The sequence below is a fragment of the Acinonyx jubatus genome, chromosome B1 (genome assembly GCF_027475565.1).
Source record: "Acinonyx jubatus isolate Ajub_Pintada_27869175 chromosome B1, VMU_Ajub_asm_v1.0, whole genome shotgun sequence".
Classification (NCBI taxonomy): domain Eukaryota; kingdom Metazoa; phylum Chordata; class Mammalia; order Carnivora; family Felidae; genus Acinonyx; species Acinonyx jubatus.
Genome location: NC_069382.1, coordinates 15,065,246 through 15,085,196, shown reverse-complemented (window position 1 = coordinate 15,085,196; position 19,951 = coordinate 15,065,246). Strand labels below are relative to the sequence as shown.

General features: G+C 45.5%; 1 protein-coding gene and 1 pseudogene across 5 annotated transcripts in view; one reads left to right on the top strand and one right to left on the bottom strand.

Moving 5' to 3' along the window:
* Positions 1-18,915, top strand: part of ACSL1 (acyl-CoA synthetase long chain family member 1) — a 71,484-nt gene extending 52,569 nt beyond the window's left edge. For 4 of the 5 annotated variants that reach the window (XM_027077108.2, XM_027077110.2, XM_027077111.2 and 1 more), the window contains exons 11-21: positions 2,234-2,311; positions 4,255-4,389; positions 7,523-7,657; positions 8,576-8,671; positions 9,628-9,700; positions 11,443-11,531; positions 13,031-13,147; positions 14,755-14,898; positions 16,624-16,725; positions 16,832-16,903; positions 17,268-18,915. In XM_027077108.2, coding sequence (XP_026932909.1) covers positions 2,234-2,311; positions 4,255-4,389; positions 7,523-7,657; positions 8,576-8,671; positions 9,628-9,700; positions 11,443-11,531; positions 13,031-13,147; positions 14,755-14,898; positions 16,624-16,725; positions 16,832-16,903; positions 17,268-17,408 — 1,182 coding nt within the window. In that variant the 3' untranslated portion in view covers positions 17,409-18,915. Of the gene's footprint in view, positions 1-2,233; positions 2,312-2,381; positions 2,460-4,254; positions 4,390-7,522; positions 7,658-8,575; positions 8,672-9,627; positions 9,701-11,442; positions 11,532-13,030; positions 13,148-14,754; positions 14,899-16,623; positions 16,726-16,831; positions 16,904-17,267 lie in introns of all 5 variants that reach the window. The other variant, XM_027077112.2, reaches the window with a different exon arrangement.
* LOC113604637 (heterogeneous nuclear ribonucleoprotein A1-like) lies at positions 5,404-6,783 on the bottom strand (annotated as a pseudogene).
* Positions 18,916-19,951: the final 1,036 nt, after the last annotated feature.

The following is a 19,951-nucleotide window of genomic DNA, read 5'->3' as shown; positions in this document are numbered from 1 at the left end:
TCTAAGATCACCTTCTCTCAGATAGTTTTCATTGTGGACCTAATCTCCAACTCCTGCTTGTGACCATTAAGCTGAATTGACGGACAAGTTATTATAACTTTTATGTAGTAACACTTCATGTGGGTACTGCCCTATATAAATGTTTCCAGGAGAGGACCAAGAAGAAATGACTCTCTAGTGCTCCCATCCTGGGGTGGGGAAAATAATTTCTTTAAGCGGACAATGAAACGTTAAATGCTGCGGAAGGTTTTTGAATTACTGTTATTTATTACAGTTGATCTGACTTCTATTTTATAAGAAGATTAAAACCTTGACCTTCAGTTGGTTTCCTATTAAAGTTTGCCCTCCAAGTGTCCTAGTCTGCGGGGCCGCCATAGCAAAATAGCACAGGCTGAGTGACTTAAATGACAGACATTTATTTTCTCACAGTTCTAGAGGCTGGAAATCCATGATCAAGGTGTCAGTAAATTTGGTTTCTGGTGAGGGCTCTCTTCTGGCCTCCTCACTGCGTCCTCACATGGCCTTTCCTCTTTGTGCACACAGAGAATGAGAGAGAGGTTTCTGGTGTTTCTTCCTCTGCTTCCAAGGGCACCAGCCCTATTAGATGAGCCCCCCAGTTTATGGTCTCATTTAACCTGAATTACCTCCCCAGGGGCTCTATCTCCAAATACAGTCCCACTGGGGGTTAGGGCTTTAACATAAATTTGGGGAGGGGGACGCAATTCAGTCTGTAGCACCAAGGGTATATTTCAAACTTGCCTTTTAAAAAAAAAGTACTTATCAAGCAATATCATGCCTTTCCCTCATGCCCTTGGCACATTTTACATAATTTGCTTTTGCCGTCTCTGGGAGGGTTGCGTAGGTCCTAATTTTTGTGCTGGGAGCCTGTGCTGAATGGTTTTGGGGAATGTGCATCTTTGGTGGCTGGAGAAGGTCTGTCTCTTACCTACACTCACACTTTCTTAGTCCCCAGTTCCTTTTTCGACATACAGCTTTATAAACAGAATTCAATATTTAGTGCCTCATCCACCTGGAATTTTAATTTCCTAATTAGCCTTCAAAGAAAACTTAAAATAAGGTTAGTGGCTCATGGAGGCGAATGGCTACAAACTTTGTTTAAAATTAATTATACTATCGGGGGCACTCACAACTTTGTAAAACTTCTAACCTTAGTAACATACATTTGGGGGGGGGGGGCGGGGCGGGTACCAAATCAGAAAATTGAAAAGTATAGAAATTACCGAGTCTGACTCCTCATTATGTAGCAGTTTCCTACCAAGATGTACTATTTGGGACGCAGATCACGCTTGAATAACATTAAGCTAAGATTATGGCATGTGGCATGTTCAGCCTCCATCACCCGCTTCTGGAGCTGCTGAGTTTGCTGGTGCTTTCATCTGTCACCACATTATCGTGAGAGACAGGCCAGCTTCAAGGAGGGGACGGGCACAGCCCCAGAAATGGTTGCATAGACACCCGACAAGGCCTCCGTTTCTTAACTGGTGTGGCAACAGCTGCTGTAAGGCAGCCCCTGCTTTGGCCAGAATTTTGTACGTAAATAACATGAACATTCTTAGCCTTGAAACGGAAACCAGATGCCTTGCTCAATCCAGCTGCAACGTGTATCACAATCAGCATTTTATTGCAGATGGTGCCAGATCAGAGCTTGCACCAAACAAATCAAGATTATTTTTCACGGGGTGAAGTAGGCCATTCAGGTGAAGACGTTGATCAAACTAAAATATTCAACACGCATTTATACTATAAAAGAGCTTGGAAATTCAATTTCTCTTCTCTCATCCTTTCCCTTTTCAACACAATACACTATCTTATGTTGTAATAGATCTTCTGTTTCCACAACATAATACGTTACCTTGTGTTGGAACGGACCTTTTACTTCTTAAGGTGAAATTGAGCTTACTGGGCTGTGGGGTACTGTATCTTGGAAACACTAAATAATTAAAGCACATGATTCCTTAATATCCCAATCTGGACAAAATCTGCCTTATTTTGGTTAACGTCGTCATGAGTGGGTTTACTTCATCAGGAGTGAGCTCTACTCTAACTGTATAATTAAAGTGTTGATTTTTATTTAATCCTTTGGAGAGAAACGATTTCAGAATGTAAGCAAAAGCTGTTTCTCCTTGGTATTGAGGTATTATGTGCTCTGAAATTCAAATGGGGAATCGCTGGGAATCTTAATGCTTTTCTGCTTGCTGGTATCTGTTTGCAGAATACAGTTGATCCTTCCCCAGATGATACTTTGATCTCTTTCTTGCCTCTCGCCCATATGTTTGAAAGAGTTGTAGAGGTAGGCCCCTTGTTTTACTTTTCTTGTTTGCTTGCTTGTTTTTGTTGTGCTAAGTTGTCATGTTTTACAGAAGGTACTTGCCTTGAATGCCAGTGACACACACATTTCGTTTTTGCCACTCGCACACATGTATGAGCAGCTTCTGCTGGTAAGTCTTATGTGTAGACTGTCATCCCCACAGTTAATTCTTTGCTCAGCCCCGTTTTAGAAATGAATGATTAATTTATTTTAAGGAGTATAAATTTTACTTTTATTTTAAGTAGTATATTATTTTAAGGAGTATAAATTTGGGGGTGGGGGTCCGGATACTTGAACTTTATTTTTTTTTAAGTTTATTGATTTTTGAGAGAGAGAGAGAGAGAACAAGCAGGGGAGGGAGAGACAGGGAGACACAGAATCCAAAGCAGTCTCCAGGCTCCAGCTGTCAGCACAGAGCCTGACGCAGGACTCGAACTCATGAACCATGGGATCATGACTTGAGCCAAAGTTGGACGCTTAACTGACTGAGCTACCCTGGCACCCCGATATCTGAACTTTATTAATCATTCATTTTAAAATTAGAAGCTCAGACTTTCAAAGGATATGCACGTGGGCATGATTCCAGAAATTTAACTTTAAAAGTAGAATTTTTATGAACACCATCCTACAAAGCCTTGAGAGGCTTCTGCCTCTGTAAGAAGTCTCTATTTTTGATGGTGCTTGTTAATAGCGCACAAGTCGGCTTAAGACACACTTTTTTTCACCAGTATTCTCAGTGCCCTTGGGAAAGCAGGGTGATGTACAGCTGACCTTTGCCCAGGCTCCCTGTGCACAACTGTGTGACTAGTTTAAAAACTGACCGAGAACCATCTCTTTTCCTTCTTGGACAATTTTGGATCGTATACTTCTAGGAAAAAAAACAATGGCTGCCATCCATTCATTTAACAAATATTTACTGAGCAGCAGCTGTGTGCCGGGCACTGTGCGAGGTGTCTGTGACAAAGAGGTGACTAATCCAGAGCTAGCGGCCCTCTGATTGGCTGCTGCCCTCAAGGGCACTCTTAGCCCTAAAGGATCAAGGGTCACGAGATCCCGGCTTCCATCTGTTACCTCTGCTACTGCACACCTCAGGAGATCTTGTGAGTTTCCAGAGTGATCTCAAGCGAGCTGATAATGGACCATGTATAACTAATGGCAGTTTTGGAAGGATGCCTGGGAGGTCGGGGCACACCTGAACAAAAGCCCCCTGCGCTTGAAAATTTCAACCGTGAACTGTGGTGTCCCTTTCCAGTGGTTTCTGCTTTCGGGCCTGAGACCATTTGTACTTCCGTGACATCATCTTTTGAATCTCTCTTTCTTTTTAAAATTTAAAATAGGCTGACTGTTTGTCAAGCACTTATGGCTTGCCAGTGCCATTTGCATCAGACAGGAACACGTCCACACAATGGATCCTACAGCAGGCCACTCTGGTGTTGGATGGCCCGAGATCTCAATGGCAACTTATCCAGTGGCTTTTCAGAAATTTTTAGTTAGATTCAGATTTTCAAAATGGGACTTTAATAAGCTTGGCAAGTAGCCAAGTTTGCAACGTAGCTAGGTTTTTGTTTTGAGAATAAATTAGGCCTAAAGTTTCTAGAAGAGTAAAATACTTGGATCACATGACATTCACCACCCATTTATCATAAACCTAAAACAGCAGAAGCTCCATCATCGTCCCTAAAAACAACACCGCCTGGTTCTTAACCAGCTCCTTTATCTTCAGGATGATCAAGAGAAATACCGCATTTCCATGTTGTGCAATGACTGGGGAATATAAGAACACTTTTTGAAAAGATACCCACGTGTAGAAACTTCAGGCTTTCTGGAAACTGGTCCAAAATGCTCAAGCTGGAGCCCTGGGTATCTGTGTGTATGTTGTGTAGCGCCTATTGCGATGCTGATGTTATTTTCGTTTCCTGCCCTAGTGTGTAATGCTGTGTCATGGAGCTAAAATCGGATTTTTCCAAGGAGATATCAGGCTGCTTATGGACGACCTCAAGGCACTTCAACCCACTATCTTTCCTGTGGTCCCCAGACTGCTGAACCGGATGTTTGACCGAGTAAGTTCTGAGCAGCAGAGAGGGGGACCTCGAGTCCGAGACTTGGGTTTGAATCGGGCTCAGCCGGGTACCTTCTGTTCCCATGGTCTCAGGAAAGCGCAGTTTACCCATCGGTAAAACCAGAAATCATCTACCTCACAGAGCTGTTGGTAAGGACTCTGAGAAAAAAAGAGACCAACAGACTTTGTTAACTGAAAGGCTCAACACAGGTGTAAGTGGGAGGTCATCTTATTTGTACAGTAAACTCTTTTGAGCCTCCGTTCTCTCATCTGCACGATGGACTGTTCCCTCCGCCCCATGCTGTGTAGCTCATAAAATTGCTAATCGCATCACATGAGAACAATAACTATGAAACAACTCTATAAATTGTAATGTCCATGCACACATAACATGACTTACTTAGCCACATAGAAAGAAACGACTGAGCCAAGCCAGGGATGGAGAGAATGCCAGCCTCTCCGTAGGGCGTCACTGTGGCATGGACCACACATCCTGGGCCAGACCAGCTTGTGGCATGAGCATTCTTCAAGATGAATTTGGACCGGGCAGTTTTCATGCTCTTTATTGGAAAGCAGGGCTTCTGTTATCTATGAGAACGTTCTTGGGTTTTTTAATGGTTCTTTAAAGAAACTTTTTAAAATAGCTTGATTGAGATATAATTTACCGTCCGTATAATTCACCCATTTAAGTGTAAAATTCAAAGGTTTTTAGGACATTCACAGAGCTCTGCACCCATCACCAGAACCCAATTTTACTACCTTGAAAGGAAACGCTATACCTGACCTATAGCTATCCCCTACCGCCTTCTACCCCCAGGCAAAATGAATCTACTTTTTGCATGTATAGATTTCCCTGTTCTGGACTTTCATATGAATGGAATCATGACATACCTGTTCTTTTGCGTCTGGCTTCTTTCACTTAGCGTATTTTCAAGGTTCATCCATGTTGTAACATGGGTCCGTACTTCATCCCTTTAAATGGTCAAGTAATATTCCACTGTATGGTTATAACGCATTTTTTTTTTTTAAAAAGACACGTTTATTCAGCGTCATGATCAGACTATTACATTTCGCAATCAACAGCATGGGTGCAAAAAAAAAAAAAATCTACATTAAAACCCTTTGTTGGAATGCTTTACACTTTCCACAGAACAGAAACTAAAATAACCTGTTATACAATTAGTCACAAATACAGTCCTCGAGTTTTTTGCCCATACACATGAGTATTGTCTAAAACATGTCTTCTTTGTAGCAGCTAGGTCCTGCCGCCACTGTGCTTGGCTGAGTGCACAAATCTGTTGTAACCTGTAGCTTCCCTGTCACTTCTCTGGCTCTCCTCTCCTGCTAAGCTTTGTTTCCTGGCAGTAATTAAAACCTTCTGCCACTGCCATAGCTACTGCTGCTGCTGGGACCGCCATAGCCACCTTGGTTTCGTGGTTTGGCAAAGTATTGGCCTCCACCACCATAGGGGCCAGAGCTTCTGCCTCCAAAATTTCCTCCTTTCATGGGTCCAAAATTTGAAGATTGATTGTTGTAATTGCCAAAATCATTATAGCTTCCACCACCTCCAAAGTTGCTTCCATCGTTACCAAATCCGTTATAGCCATCCCCACTGCCACCATATCCACCACCACCTCGACTTCCGCCAAAGCCACCTCACCCACTGAAGTTTCCTCCACAGCCAAAGTTGTCATTCCCACCAAAACCACCTCCACGACCACCACCGAAGTTCCCAGGACCACTTCGACCTCTTTGGCTGGAAGAAGCACTAGCCATCTCTTGCTTAGATAAAGCTTTCCTTACTTCACAGTTGTGGCCGTTCACAGTACGGCATTTTTGAATGACAGTCTTGTCTACAGAGTCATGGTCATCAAAGGTCACAAAAGCAAAGCCTCTCTTTTTGCCACTGCCTCGGTCAGTCATGATTTCAACCACTTCAATTTTCCCATACTGTTCAAAAGAATCTCTTAGATGATGTTCTTCAGTGTCTTCTTTAATGCCACCGACAAAAATCTTTTTCACAGTTAAGCGGGCACCAGGTCTTTGAGAATCTTCTCTCGAGACAGCCCTCTTTGGTTCCACAACTCTTCCATCCACCTTGTGTGGCGTGGCCTTGCATTCATGGCTGCATCCACCTCTTCCACAGTGGCATAGGTGACAAACCCCAAAGCCTCTGGAGCGCTTGGTGTTTGGATCTCTCATTACCACACAGTCCGTAAGCGTTCCCCATTGCTCAAAATGGCTCCTCAGACTCTCATCGGTTGTTTCAAAGCTCAAACCTCCAATGAAAAGCTTCCGCAGCTGTTCAGGCTCTTTGGGAGACTCTGACTTAGACATGACGGTGGTGGGAGGGGAGACTTTCACGATGCTTACTCGGCGGCGTCCACGGGCAGAAAGCTATAACACATTTTTTTTGACATAACAAGATCAGTCCTATTATAATGGTTTGGCATTTTATTTTTTAAATTTATTTATTTAAATTAAAGTTAATTAACATTCAGTGTCATATTGGTTTCAAGAGCAGAACCCAGTGATTCATCACTTACATATAACACCCAATGCTCATCCCAACAAGTGCCCTCCTTACTGCCCATCACCCATCTAGCCCATCCGCCCCCACCCAACACCCTACCAGCAACCCCCAGGCTGTTCTCTGTATTTGAGTATCTTATGGTTTGCCTCCCTCTCTGTGTTCATCTTATTTTTCCTTCCTTCCCTTCTCCTATGTTTATCTGTTGTGTTTCTTAAATTGAACAGATATAACACATTTTATTTATCTTTTCATGCATGGGTGGGCATTTGGGTTGTCGTCCCTCTTTGGCTATCATACATAATGATGCTATGAACATTCATGTACAAGTTTCTGCATGGACACGTGCCTTCTTTTCTCTTGGGTACTTACATTAGAGCGGAATTGCCGGGTCACATGGTAACTCTGTGTTTAACTATTTGAGGAACTGCCAGTCTACTTTCCAAAGTGACCGAGCTGTATGACATTTCCCACCCCACCCCCAGCAACGTAGGGGGGGGAGGTTCCAGTTTCTCCGCACCTTTGCCGACACCTGTTGCTGTCTGACTTTCTGATTCTAGCCATCCTCGTCGTTTTGAAACCTTCTCTTTTCTTGACCCATCAGATTTTTGGGCAGGCAAACACCACCCTGAAGCGATGGCTCCTGGACTTTGCCTCCAAAAGAAAAGAATCAGAGCTTCGCAGTGGCATCATTAGAAACAACAGCCTGTGGGACAAACTGATCTTCCACAAGATACAGGTGACAGACTCAAAACTGTTGTTTGTCATGTAAACTAACTTTGGCTTCAGAGTTTCTATGAGGGCTCTTTTTTTAAAGCAAAGTATGAAGGTAAGAGAGAATGGCATGTTTTTATTAAGTCTGGCACATTTCTAAAAATTAAGGGCCAAGCCACTAAGTAAACCTCAGTATCCAGTATAAACCTGAGCAACGTGGTGAGTTGGCAGGGAAGGAAAGGAATCAGGGTATTAGAGCTTTTCTAACTGTTTATTTTGCTTTGCTTTCTGAAACAGGTATGTTACTTTCAATGTCATTTTTTAGGCACAAGTGATAAAGAATGTGGAATGACGATATTATGTCCAAACAAATGCCAAAAAATGTGGTATTTGCCCCCAGTCCACCACACTCTTGTGCTAATTCCTTAAAAATACATGCAAGTAGGGGCACCTGGGTGGCTCGGTCAGTTGGGCATCCGACTTCGGCTCATGTCATGATCTCACGGTCCGTGAGTTCGAGCCCCGTGTTGGGCTCTGTGCTGACAGCTCAGAGCCTGGAGCCTGCTAAGGACTCTGTGTCTCCCTCTGTCTCCCCCTCCCCCCACCCCCCCTGCTCAAGGTCTGTCTCTGTCTCTCTCAAAAATAAATAAACATTAAAAAAATAATATTTTTTAATTGCAAGTAAAAAAACCCAAGCAATACCCACAAGTAGTGGTGTTGGGTTTTTCTTCATACCCATTGAGAGTGAAGGGTGTCGCTTCAGCTCCAGCCAGGCATTCCTCCTTTGAACGCCTGTGAATTGTGTGTGCATGGGTGAGCTCTGTGTGGCTGCGGAGAAGGAGTGGTGGATTGGGGGTACTGGGTTCCCAAAAGGTGTCTTGGAGAAGGCCACCAACGTGCAGCCATTTGACCCTCACTGTCTCCTCTCTCCTTGCCTTGTAAGTCGAGCCTGGGAGGAAAGGTCAGGCTGATGGTCACAGGAGCCGCGCCCGTGTCCGCCACCGTGCTGACGTTTCTGAGAGCAGCGCTCGGCTGTCAGGTGAGATGGGTGTCACTGCAGCCGATTGTCTCCGCCTTTTCCAAGCCCAGGAATCTCCTTTCCAAAAGTCATCCTTATAGTTCGGTGGCTTATTTTGGCTGGGAAGATCGTGTTATGCGTAGGTTGCTCGGAGAAAGGAGCGTGTATATCTTTAACACGAGGCGCAAGAAGATGCGTCTGTGGCCACCACGGACTGTGTGATTTTCTCTAGGGTCAAGCACAGTCCAGAAGACTCGCCGTTAATCAGGCCTGAGGTATAGAAATGGGTCACAAGCGATAAGCCCCACTTGCAAACCATGGAGAAAAACCTGCCTTAAAGGGGTTGGGGGGAGGCAGGAGAGACTGGGTGACATATAAGACATGCGTGGGGCAGAGCCGAGAGCTCACAGAGCCAGGACATTCCCGAGTGGGTGGTGTGCACTGTGACCTGTCGGGCCATGTCAGTGTCCCCCTGGCCTGTCTGCAGGAGGTTAAGTAGAAGAAGATGACCATGGACAGAGGCTGGTGTTTTGTGTTGGGGGTGAAGATGTTTGGGTGCCATAACAAAGCCGTAGCAGTAGCCTACAAATTTACCACATCCGTAAAACCTTGGTTTGCAGGCATAATTCGTTCCGGAAACATGCTTGTAATCCAAAGCACTCCTATGTCAAAGCAAATCTCCAGAACCATTGGCTCAGCTGTGATCATGTGACGTTCGGCCTCACATACTGCTCCTATTGCAAGACATCGCTCGTTTATCAAGTTAAAGTGCATTAGAAATGTTTGCTCGTCTTGTGGAACACTCGCGGAACAAGTTACTTGCCATCCAAGGTTTTACTTGTACAACATTTAAAAAGAGGTTTCACTATGGTCATGGTCAGCCGTTGCTCGGGAGTTACAAGAACTTAATGATTTGTGCACTTGCAGCATGGGTGTGACTGTTCCCTTTAATAACGTTTCATCTCTTGCTGGTCCAGTTTTACGAAGGCTACGGACAGACCGAATGCACTGCCGGGTGCTGCCTGACCATGCCTGGAGACTGGACAGCAGGTACGCATAGCGGGCCACTGCTTATTGGAAGCCTGTTATTCCAACCAGAATTACTGGAATTGGGTTCATCATTGGTTCATTAACCAACTTAAGTTCTGTGTCTCAAGTGATTAGGCCTTGGGGCAGCCTCATAAATCAGGGCGCCTGGTGGAAAACAGCCGCTGTGGCAGAGCAGGATGTGCTTTGAGGACCCAGCTGTAACACAGGGGGCAATGTACCTAGATTCTGAGGCTGACAGCTGAGACATGATGCCCTTTTTACCAGGTTCAGAATGTTGGGCCCAACAGAGCCTACAAAGAATTGATTGGGGTCTAATTATTTGCTAGTAAATTTGAGTTGAATTTACACTGGGTGCTGTGCTAGGTGTCGAGACCACAGAGCCAAAGAAACAAGTCCTTTCTCCAAAAAGGCGCAAGTAGAGGCAAATACGGAAGTCATCGATGGAGCAGCTGTCATGGATGAGGTTGTGTGTTAGGTGCTTGAGATGTACATCATGTGCACTTCATCGCATCCCTGTGAAGCAGGCCCTGTGACCCCGGAGAGGAAGTGATTGTTGATTAAAAAGCGTGTAAATAATGTATAAGAATTTGCACAGCAGTAGGCTTTGCAGCCAGGATTCCAGCCCAGGTCTGACTGCAAAGTTTCTGTGCTCTCCTCTGTAGCACACAGGTAGTACAGAGTTCTCCACTCTGCAGACCCCGCTGATTTATTTGGCGTGTTAGAAATACGAGCGCAATCTGGTAACGTGGATTCTAGTGTCTTAGACCCTGGTAGCACAATTCTGCTGGGACTCCCACCAACTGTCTGTGACCCTTTTTCATGGTTTAACTTATGCAAAAATTATTAAAACATAGGAGGAATTCTTTGTGATGCTCTTAAAACCTATCTCATTTCTGTTATTTTTTTGTTTGTTTGGGAAAAGACAACCCCAGTCTGAACCACGTTGGGCAGGAGAGTTGAGTTAGCTGTGAAAATAAGCACCATCCTATCTTAATAAACTTAAATCTAAAACAAGTTCTCCCATACGTAAGGAAGTAAAGATGGTCTTGGTCAGAGCCAGGGGGTGTGGGAGAGAATAAACCAGGTTTGGCAAAGCTGCGCATATTCTTTCTTTCTTTTTTTTTTTAGTAAATGTTTATTTGTTTTTGAGAGAGAGAGCGTGAGTGGGAGAGAAAGAGGGAGACAGGGGATCCAAAGCAGACTCTGTACTGAGAGCACAGAGCCTGATGCAGGGCTTGAACTCACAAACCTTGAGATTATGACCTGGGCTGAAGTCAGACGTTTAACCAACTGAGCCCATCAGGCACCCCTGTGTTGTTTTCTTACAGAAAGCAGGGATGTTAAGTCTGTTGAGAGAGAGGCGGCAGGTGATAAGCAGAGGCCATAGGATCGTGGGAGCCTAGTGGAACTTTTAGAAAGCTTGCTTCCGGGTGTATGTAGAAAACCATTAAAACCAGCAGCCAAATTATTTCTACTCTGAAAAATAATTTGGAGCACCAAACTTGGGAGAGGTCCCTAAAAGACTTTTGAATACTTGTCTCTCTTTGAAGAATAAACACTCTAGGTTCACTTCCTGCGGGGGGAGAGAGGTGGGGAGGGACAGGATATAATGGGAGAAAACAGAAGTTTACACCAGCTGTTGTTATTATGAGCAGGAGCAGGCTTGTTTGCTATAAAAGTAATTCGGCTTCAGGGTATTAGTAGTCCTCCTGGGAATGATCATTCTTTTATTGAACATGCAGGCCACGTTGGTGCCCCAATGCCTTGTAATTTTATAAAACTTGTTGACGTAGAAGAAATGAACTACCTGGCAGCCAAGGGCGAGGGCGAGGTAAGTGAACCCCCCTCCCCCGCCCCTCGTCGTTCACCCTCATCGCCATTCCTCTGACTGCCGGCCGTGACCCCTGCACTGCCGTGACCTCGGCACTGTCGTGTAAAGGCATTGAGCTTGATGTCATTGGTGCTCTGGGATCCAACAGGCTTCTTTCTGAAGGTTCCTAATGCGGGAGGGGTACCACTAACATCTCTTCTATCAGACACCAGAGGGACTTGGGCTTCAGAGCGTGCAAAGGCTCCAGTGCTTCAGGGTCTAGAGCACAGCTCTGGTGGGCTAATTGCCCTGGATACCTGTTAGTGAGCTACTGGCTAGCGGAAGGAAAGCCTAATGACTTCAAAGTGATTTCATCCCCCTTGGGGCTTTCCAGCAGCTGTGAGCAGGAACCTCAGGCAAGCATTAGCCCTACAACCTGACTGCAGCTGAGGTCATTAAGACAAGGAAACAGGAGCATTGGAGGTACCCCCAAGATCCCAGAGTGGCTTTGGTAACTCCTGGGTTATAGAATTCAGGGCTTCTGGCTAAAGGTGGAGACACGTGCACACACACACGCACCCCAGCTTTCTCTGGACAGCCCCCAGTAAATGCTGTTAACAGATTATCTTTTCCCCCCACACTTCCGTCAAGATGTAATCGACCTACAACACTGTATGTGCTGTATGTTTAAACAGCACAGTGATTGGGGCATCTGGGTGGCTCAGTCGATTAAGCATCTGACTTCAGCCCGGGTCATTATCTCACGGTTTGTGAGCGTTCATGGGTTCGAGCCCCTGGGTGCCTCGGTCAGTTAAGTGTCTGACTTCAGCTCAAGTCATGATCTTATGGTTTGTGAGGGTTTGTGGGTTCGAGCCCCGTGTTGGGCTCTCTGTTGATAGCTCAGACCCTAGAGCCTGCTTCAGATTCTGTATCTCCCTCTCTCTGCCCCTTCCTCACCCACACTCTGTCTCTTTCTCTCCAAAATGAATAAACATTAAAAACAATAGCTAACCAGCATGATGATTTGACATACATATATTGTGTAGTGAATTACCCACAATAAGTTTCATGAATATCCATTATCTCACATAGATATAAGAAAAAAAGAAAATTCTTTCCTTGTGATGAGAACTCTTAGGATCTCATTTTTTAACTTTTTTTTAAAGTTTACTTCTTTTTCGAGAGAGAGGGAGCAGGGGAGGGGCAGGGAGAGAGAGAGAGAAAAAGTCCAGCATGGAGCCTGACATGGGGCTCAGACTCATGAACCATGAGATCATGACCTGAGTCAAAATCCTGAGTCAGATGCTTGACCAACTGAGCCGCCCAGGCGCCCCTCATCTCTTAACATGTAAATATATCACATAATATCTTAACATGTAAATATATCACATAATAGTGCCAACTGTAGTCACCACACCGCACATTCTGTCCCTGGTACTTCTCTTCTGACTAGAAGTTTGTACCTTTTCACCCCCTTCCTCTACTTTCTCCTCACCCCCCTCCATGCTTTTCCTCTTCAGGTGTGTGTGAAAGGGCCAAATGTATTCAAAGGCTACTTGAAGGACCCAGCAAAAACGGCGGAAGTTCTGGATAAAGATGGCTGGTTACACACAGGGGACATTGGAAAGTGGTTACCAGTAAGCTCTCCCCTTCCCTGTTCCCAGAGACTGTTGTTTTCTGCCATAGAGAAGAAAATGTCCCATGGGTTGCAGGGGGCGGCCTCATTTTTCTCTTTTCCTGCCAAGGGGGTATGGTGTAGACTCTTCCATTTCCTGAAGGGAATACACTTACACTCTGAGTGTGCCCGGGTAGGATTTTCATCTTAACTATAACAAATAGGTTTGTTTTTGATGCTTGACATCAATTCTGGTGGCTGCTTCCCATTTGAAATCCAGAGAGACTCCGTACGGCCTTTTATATATCCGGGCTGGACCTCAATGTTAAGGCCTTGGTTTAACAAGGTGTGGGGAGCACTGTGGTAGACCTCCAGGAAGGTGTGGTGGGCAAGAATTTGTGAATATATGCGTTTGTTAGGTCTGCCATCTCATTACAAATAGGATAAGTGTTCCACGGATTAGGCCAGCTCCTTTGGATTTAGTCTTAAATTTATGTAGAGAAATTCCAGAGTCCACCATGAGAGGGAGAGTCATGTACACGAAGCCACATCCATAGGTTTGGCCAATTTTGCTTGCTGTGGTACCAACCACTGCTTCTTCTAAGTGGTTACTATGTTTAATGACAAGCACTGAAATGGCTAATATAATTTTCATTATTGTGTATTGGTCGATTCTTATAGATTTAAGGTGCACAATACTCCCTGAAATTTTTAGTGAAGTGGAAAATCCACCCCTCATCCCGCCGAGCCAATTAATTCAGACTTCAGCATACCCCAGTTATTCAGAAATAAATTAAGTCCCTCTTTCCAAGTTCAAGAGGGATTACGTGTCAGTTCTAATTCTGGCTCTGGCGCTAATGAACACATTTCATAATCTCCCTGGACCTCAGTCTACTCCTTGTGAAAATGGCGCAGAACCAACATGGAATGAGAGAACCACAGAAACTCCTCAACAGCTGACTTTTGGAAGCATAAGAATGACCCTGGGATGGGGATGGGTTGAATGGGGTGAGGTTTGGGTTACCAGAGGCGGGCACTCCTGACATCTGGCCAGTCTAGCGCAGAGATTGTAGCCTCCCCACGGTTATTGTGTGGGCTGCTGACCGACGCTGCCCCTGGGGCCAGGAGCAGTCCCCTCCCCCGCCCGCCCCGAAACAATGCCAAAGGAAGCAGACGTTAGGCCTCTGTATAGCAAACATCCACTGAGCCCTCACTCTGTGCAGACAGAGTGCTCTGGGAGGATACGTCCCTGTCTGTACTCTCAAGGAGCAGGACTCATTCTTGGGGAGCCAGATAGGTAGCAAGCTACTAGGGACGAAGTGAAAGCATGAGCTCTGGGGTCCCTTCTCTCTCTCTCTCTCTCTCTCTCTCTCTCTCTCTCTCTCTCTCTCTGTTTTTCTCTCTCTCTTTCTACTTGACTCACTGGCCTTGGGCAAGTCACTTAGTCTCTCCAAGCCTGAGTTTGCCTCTCAGATGGGCTGATAGCTCACCTCTGTGCCATGTTACCAGGATTAAATGATGCCCTGTGCAAAGTGCCCTGAACTGTGTGTGACTGACACGGGGCGGGCAGGGGCAGGGGGCACCAGCCACGGACCCACTGCCAGCCCCTCCCTCCCCTCTAATAAACAGAATGGTACCTTGAAGATTATCGACAGGAAAAAGCACATATTTAAACTGGCGCAAGGAGAGTACATAGCACCGGAGAAGATTGAGAACATCTATGTGCGAAGCGAACCTGTCGCTCAGGTGTTTGTGTACGGAGAGAGCTTGCAGGTATGGGCCCTCTGCCCTGGGAGCCATGTCACGGGGGCACGGCCAGGCCTCGTGCTCCGGAGCTTTTCGGTGCCACGGGGAGTTGGCGATGGGTATTGAATTGACTTTCATGTGCGACGTGCCAGAGTACTACTGGGTTTTGCTGCCTGGCATTTCTTATCCAGAAGAGTTTTTCTCTTTAAATTGCAGATTTTTATTTTACCTGGCTCGAGTGGCCTGGTGTACCAAGGGGAGTTGGATAAAGATGTTAGGGAGTGAGGAGGGCACCTGTTGGGAGGAGCACTGGGTGTTGTATGGAAACCAATTTGACAATAAATTTCATATTAAAAAAAAAAAGATATGAGGGAGTGGGTACAATACGCTTCTAATTTAATTATGAAAGGAAATATTGATACGTTGATTATGAGAAAGTTTAGGATTTTCAAACATGTTAAACGCAACGTAGCTATGCTGTGCCTCCTGAACTGTTTTTGAGCAGTGGTGGTTCTGAACCGGTATATATGCGTAAAGTTGAAAACCAAGGTCAACGCTGTAGGGGCACGTCTCTTTGCAAACTGTGGGGCGGATGATGGCAAGGAAGAGAAAGGGGTCTGGTTTCCTGAAAGTTCATCTTTTTTTCAAATCTTGAGACTTTTAAATACTTTCGAAAGAATATTTTCTTATCTTGTAAGGAATACACCTATTTTTCTTTGAGTGTGTACTGGGTTTTTTTTGACCTTTTTTGACCTTAACATGCCTTTGATTTTTAGTTTTATTGTTACTAAAGTGTAAAAAAGAAAAAGGCGTTAGAGATTTAAAAAAAAAAATTTTTAATGTTTTATGTTTGAGAGAGAGAGAGCACAAGTGGGGGAGAGACAGAGAGAGGGAGACACAGAATCGGAAGCAGGCTCCAGGCTCCGAGCTGTCCGCCCAGAGCCAAACGTGGGGCTCGAACCCATGAACCGCAAGATCGTGACCTGAGCTGCAGTTGGCTGCTTAACTGACTGTGCCACCCAGGCGCCCAGCCCCCCCTTTTTTTAACGTTTTGTTTATTTTTGACAGAGAGAGACAGAGTGCGAATGGGGGGGGGAGGGGCAGAGAGAGGGAGACGGAATCGGAAAGATTTAAAGAAAATGAATCTGTATAAATTTTCTCTCTTTTTTAGAGCAGTTATTTGATGATATCTATTGCCCCACTTGCTTATTTGATGCAGTTTTATTAAAATCTGTATATAGGGGCGCCTGGGTGGCCCAGTCGGTTAAGCGTCCGACTTCAGCCAGGTCACGATCTCGCGGTCCGTGAGTTCGAGCCCCACGTCGGGCTCTGGGCTGATGGCTCAGAGCCTGGAGCCTGTTTCGGATTCTGTGTCTCCCTCTCTCTGACCCTCCCCTGTTCATGCTCTGTCTCTCTGTCTCAAAAATAAATAAACATTAAAAAAAAAAATTAAAAAAAAATCTGTATATATATAATATGCAAAAGTAAATACAAATTAGGGTTTTGTCAGATTTTGATGCCCAGTGGCCCTTTTAAAACATTTAATCGCAAAATTCCTGATGCTGGGTGTAGTTTACAGCTGGGAGTTCTTAACCTGGGCTCCATCGACCCCTGGGGCTGGAATATATTCTGAAGAGAGCGTCCGTGACCTCTGTCAGATCCTCCCAGGGTCCATGGTACAAGATGACAAAGAAGCACTATCTCAGAATATCTGCATCAAGCCGTGTCCTAACTCACTCGTCTGTGTTAAAGGCATTTCTCATCGCAATCGTGGTACCGGATGTTGAGACGTTATGTCCCTGGGCCCAAAAGAGAGGATTTGCAGGCTCCTTTGAGGAACTTTGCAGGAACAAGGTAAGGCTCCGAAGCGTGTGGTCCACCTCCCGGACCTTCGCCTGGCACCGGGCCTGCCTCCAGGGACCTCCAACACAGCAAGCGTGTTGTTTTCTTGCCTTACTAGGATGTCAGAAGAGCCGTCCTAGAAGACATGGTGAGGCTCGGGAAGGACTCTGGCCTGAAACCATTTGAACAGGTAAGACTTTCATCACGGCGCACGAACCCCTGCAAAACAGGTTTCCGACTTGAGGATTTTGTGTGAGTAGGTGTGGAGCACGAGGTGACCTAAAGAAAGCCACGGGGAATGAATGATGGAGTGGCTCGGCAGCGGGAGGGGGTTTCTGTAACCAAGGAGTAGGCATTCTCCTTTCCTGGAGGTCGGGATCCAGGCCCGGATTCTGTCGTGGGCATAGCCCCTACGCCGTGTGGACAGAGCCGGCTGGCCTGAGTCGGAGGGACTGGACCGGCCACAGGGCCTCCATCCCTTCAGGTCTACAGGCTTTTTAGATTCAAGTTGTGTCTGCCCTCGTTTTTGCTTCAATCACCTCATTTATTTGCAGGTCAAAGGCATTACTCTCCACCCCGAATTATTTTCTGTTGACAATGGCCTCCTGACCCCAACAATGAAGGCTAAACGGCCAGAGCTTCGGAACTATTTCAGGTCACAGATAGATGAACTTTATTCCACCATCAAAGTTTAACATGAGAAAGAAACCACACACCTCCAACGTCTCCTTCTGATGGCCTTCACGTTGGTAATTTTGACTAGAGCACGCGTAGGAAAGGGAGCGTCCATGTTTGACTTGTGCATTCGGGGTTCTTGTCATAGGAATATTAGAGGACGTGGAACACTGCCTTACAGCCCCCTCGTGTTGCAGACCATGCTTATGGTGATACACAATTTCCAAAATGAGCCTTAAAATTGTAAAGGGGGAACTATAAATGTGCTAAGTTATTTATGACTTCCTCAGTTTAAAAAAAAAAAAAAGGCGGGTGAAAACTTCCGTCTCCCTGTTTTTCTAACCAAGGGATTAGGATTTTGCTGCAAATTCTGCATTTGTCTGCTGCTCTCAAGTACAGTGCCCTGGAGGGAACCTGTCCCTTAAAAACAAGAACTGTCCCAGCTGGAGAACATCACAAGTGGACCAGAGATTCTTTTTTAATCCCTGCCTCCTTCCCTTCACCGCCTCACACGCACTCTGACGACCCCTCTGATCCCGGGGTATGGAGCGCGCACGCTTCCCCGCTGTCCCTGTTGTCCCGTAGGAGCAGAAGTTTCCCGGAGAAGGACAGAACAGACTCACCTGAAAAGAGCACAGATTACGGAGTCTCCGACGAATGGCTGCTCACCTGAGCAAATGAATGGATTCTGGCATCCATGGGGCAGAATGCACTCAGACCCTCTTCTCTACGCCCGCTTCCCTCCCTCCATCCCTTCCCAGGGGTTATTAAAAAATCTGCCTTAGACTCTGCAGTGAAGAGAAGCATTTCAAGAAGGAAATAAAATCACCTGGGTCAGCCATGCTCAACTGTGACGCCTGTGTAACTGCTCACTTTATCTTCACCGAACCAGTCACTATTTGTGATGGCCGATGGAGTTTTAATGTGGTTTTCATATCAGAAGATTACGTTGTGATTAACGGGCTCCCCCCCGCCCCCAGTAAACTCTCAGGCAAGGCATGTCTTTCAAAATATTAAGGGAATAGATCTACTTGGGTACTTATTGAAAGGGACAGTAATAAACACTCTTACAATGCTACCTGATTTTTATGAAATGTATTTGCCAAGCCAAAATTCTAGGACGTAGACATCTGGAAAATTCATTTCCGGGGATTAACTTCTCAAGGGATTTTTTTTTTTCTAAGTTAATTTGGGAAATTAGCTGCATTTCACTTTACTGCAAGTCTTTGCCACGTGTGACTGAATCAAGTTGTCATTTCGATCCCGAAAGCAGTTGGTTTTGGATTTGTGAGCGTCCATGTATTATACAAGCACAACAGGGTTTGCACTAAAGAATTGTCATTGTAGTAACACTATTTGGTAGCCTAACTTCGTACGTGTATTCTTAATTGCACACAAAGTCAATAATTTGTCACCTTGGGGTTTTGAATGTTTGCTTTAAGTGTTGGCTATTTCTATGTTTTATAAACCAAAACAGAATTTCCAAAAACAATGAAGGAAACCAAAATAAATATTTCTGCATTTCAAGTGGGTGAAAGCCTCTCTTTTCGTGTCGGGGGTGATATTCGGGATAGCCTTGCATGTGCACAAGGGAGCCGGAAGGGCCCTCGGCCTCAGCCCTGCCCTCCCGTGTCTTAGCCGACGCTTACAGGGGCCAACCGGGGCCCCTGGCTGGGCTCTCTGGCGACAGCCCTGTTGGGTGGTGAAGAAAACCATGGTGTGAGCAATACAGATATTCTTGGAAATGCAAATTCTTTGCTGGGCAGCCGGGTTTCAGGAGACACTGGCTGTCGTTGGGTTTGATTCTGTGTGTTTTAGTAATTCTCTTACGAAGCACTGTTTTAGATGTCTCGCTTACAGCAGCTGCTGTTTCCTCTCCCCTTTTCCTCTGGTTCCACGCTGTGCTCTCGTTGTAAAGATTTCCTCTTCAGGTGCTCTGTAGTCCGCCCCCGGCTCCTTATGGAGTCTGTGACGTTGCAATCCGCCTGCTGCCCTCGCTCCCTCCCTTAAATCTCATGTTTGGCGTGGAGATGTTTGGTTTCTCCCTCTAAAGCTCAAGCCCTCTGCGCATATCTCTTGAAAGCCTCCAAACACGTTCTGCCTTTTGTTTGAGTTATTAAATTCCTTTTCTTGTCTTCCCTCATCTTTCTCTTCTTCCCCTGAGTTGAGGAAACGTGAGTTTCTTCACACTAGGACATGACCTCCTTTTCCCTCCCTTAGTGCCCAACATGGCTTGCACACCAGTAGGAGTTCATTAAATAAATCCCATTTAAATAGGGGATTCCCATGTAAATATGAACAAATACTTGGAATTTTGAACAAAACTTCTCTTATAATGAAGCTGATGTACACGTTGGGTTTATCCTTTTTTAAAAAAATTGTATCCTGTACATAAATGTATCATCTTAATCGTTAAAAATATTTGTGTAATGTTTATTTCTGAGAGAGACAGAGTGCAAGAGGGGGAGGGGCAGAGAGAGAGGGAGACACAGAATCTGAAGAGGCTCCAGGCTCTGAGCTGTCAGCACAGAGCCCGACGCGGGGCTCAAACTCACAAACCGTG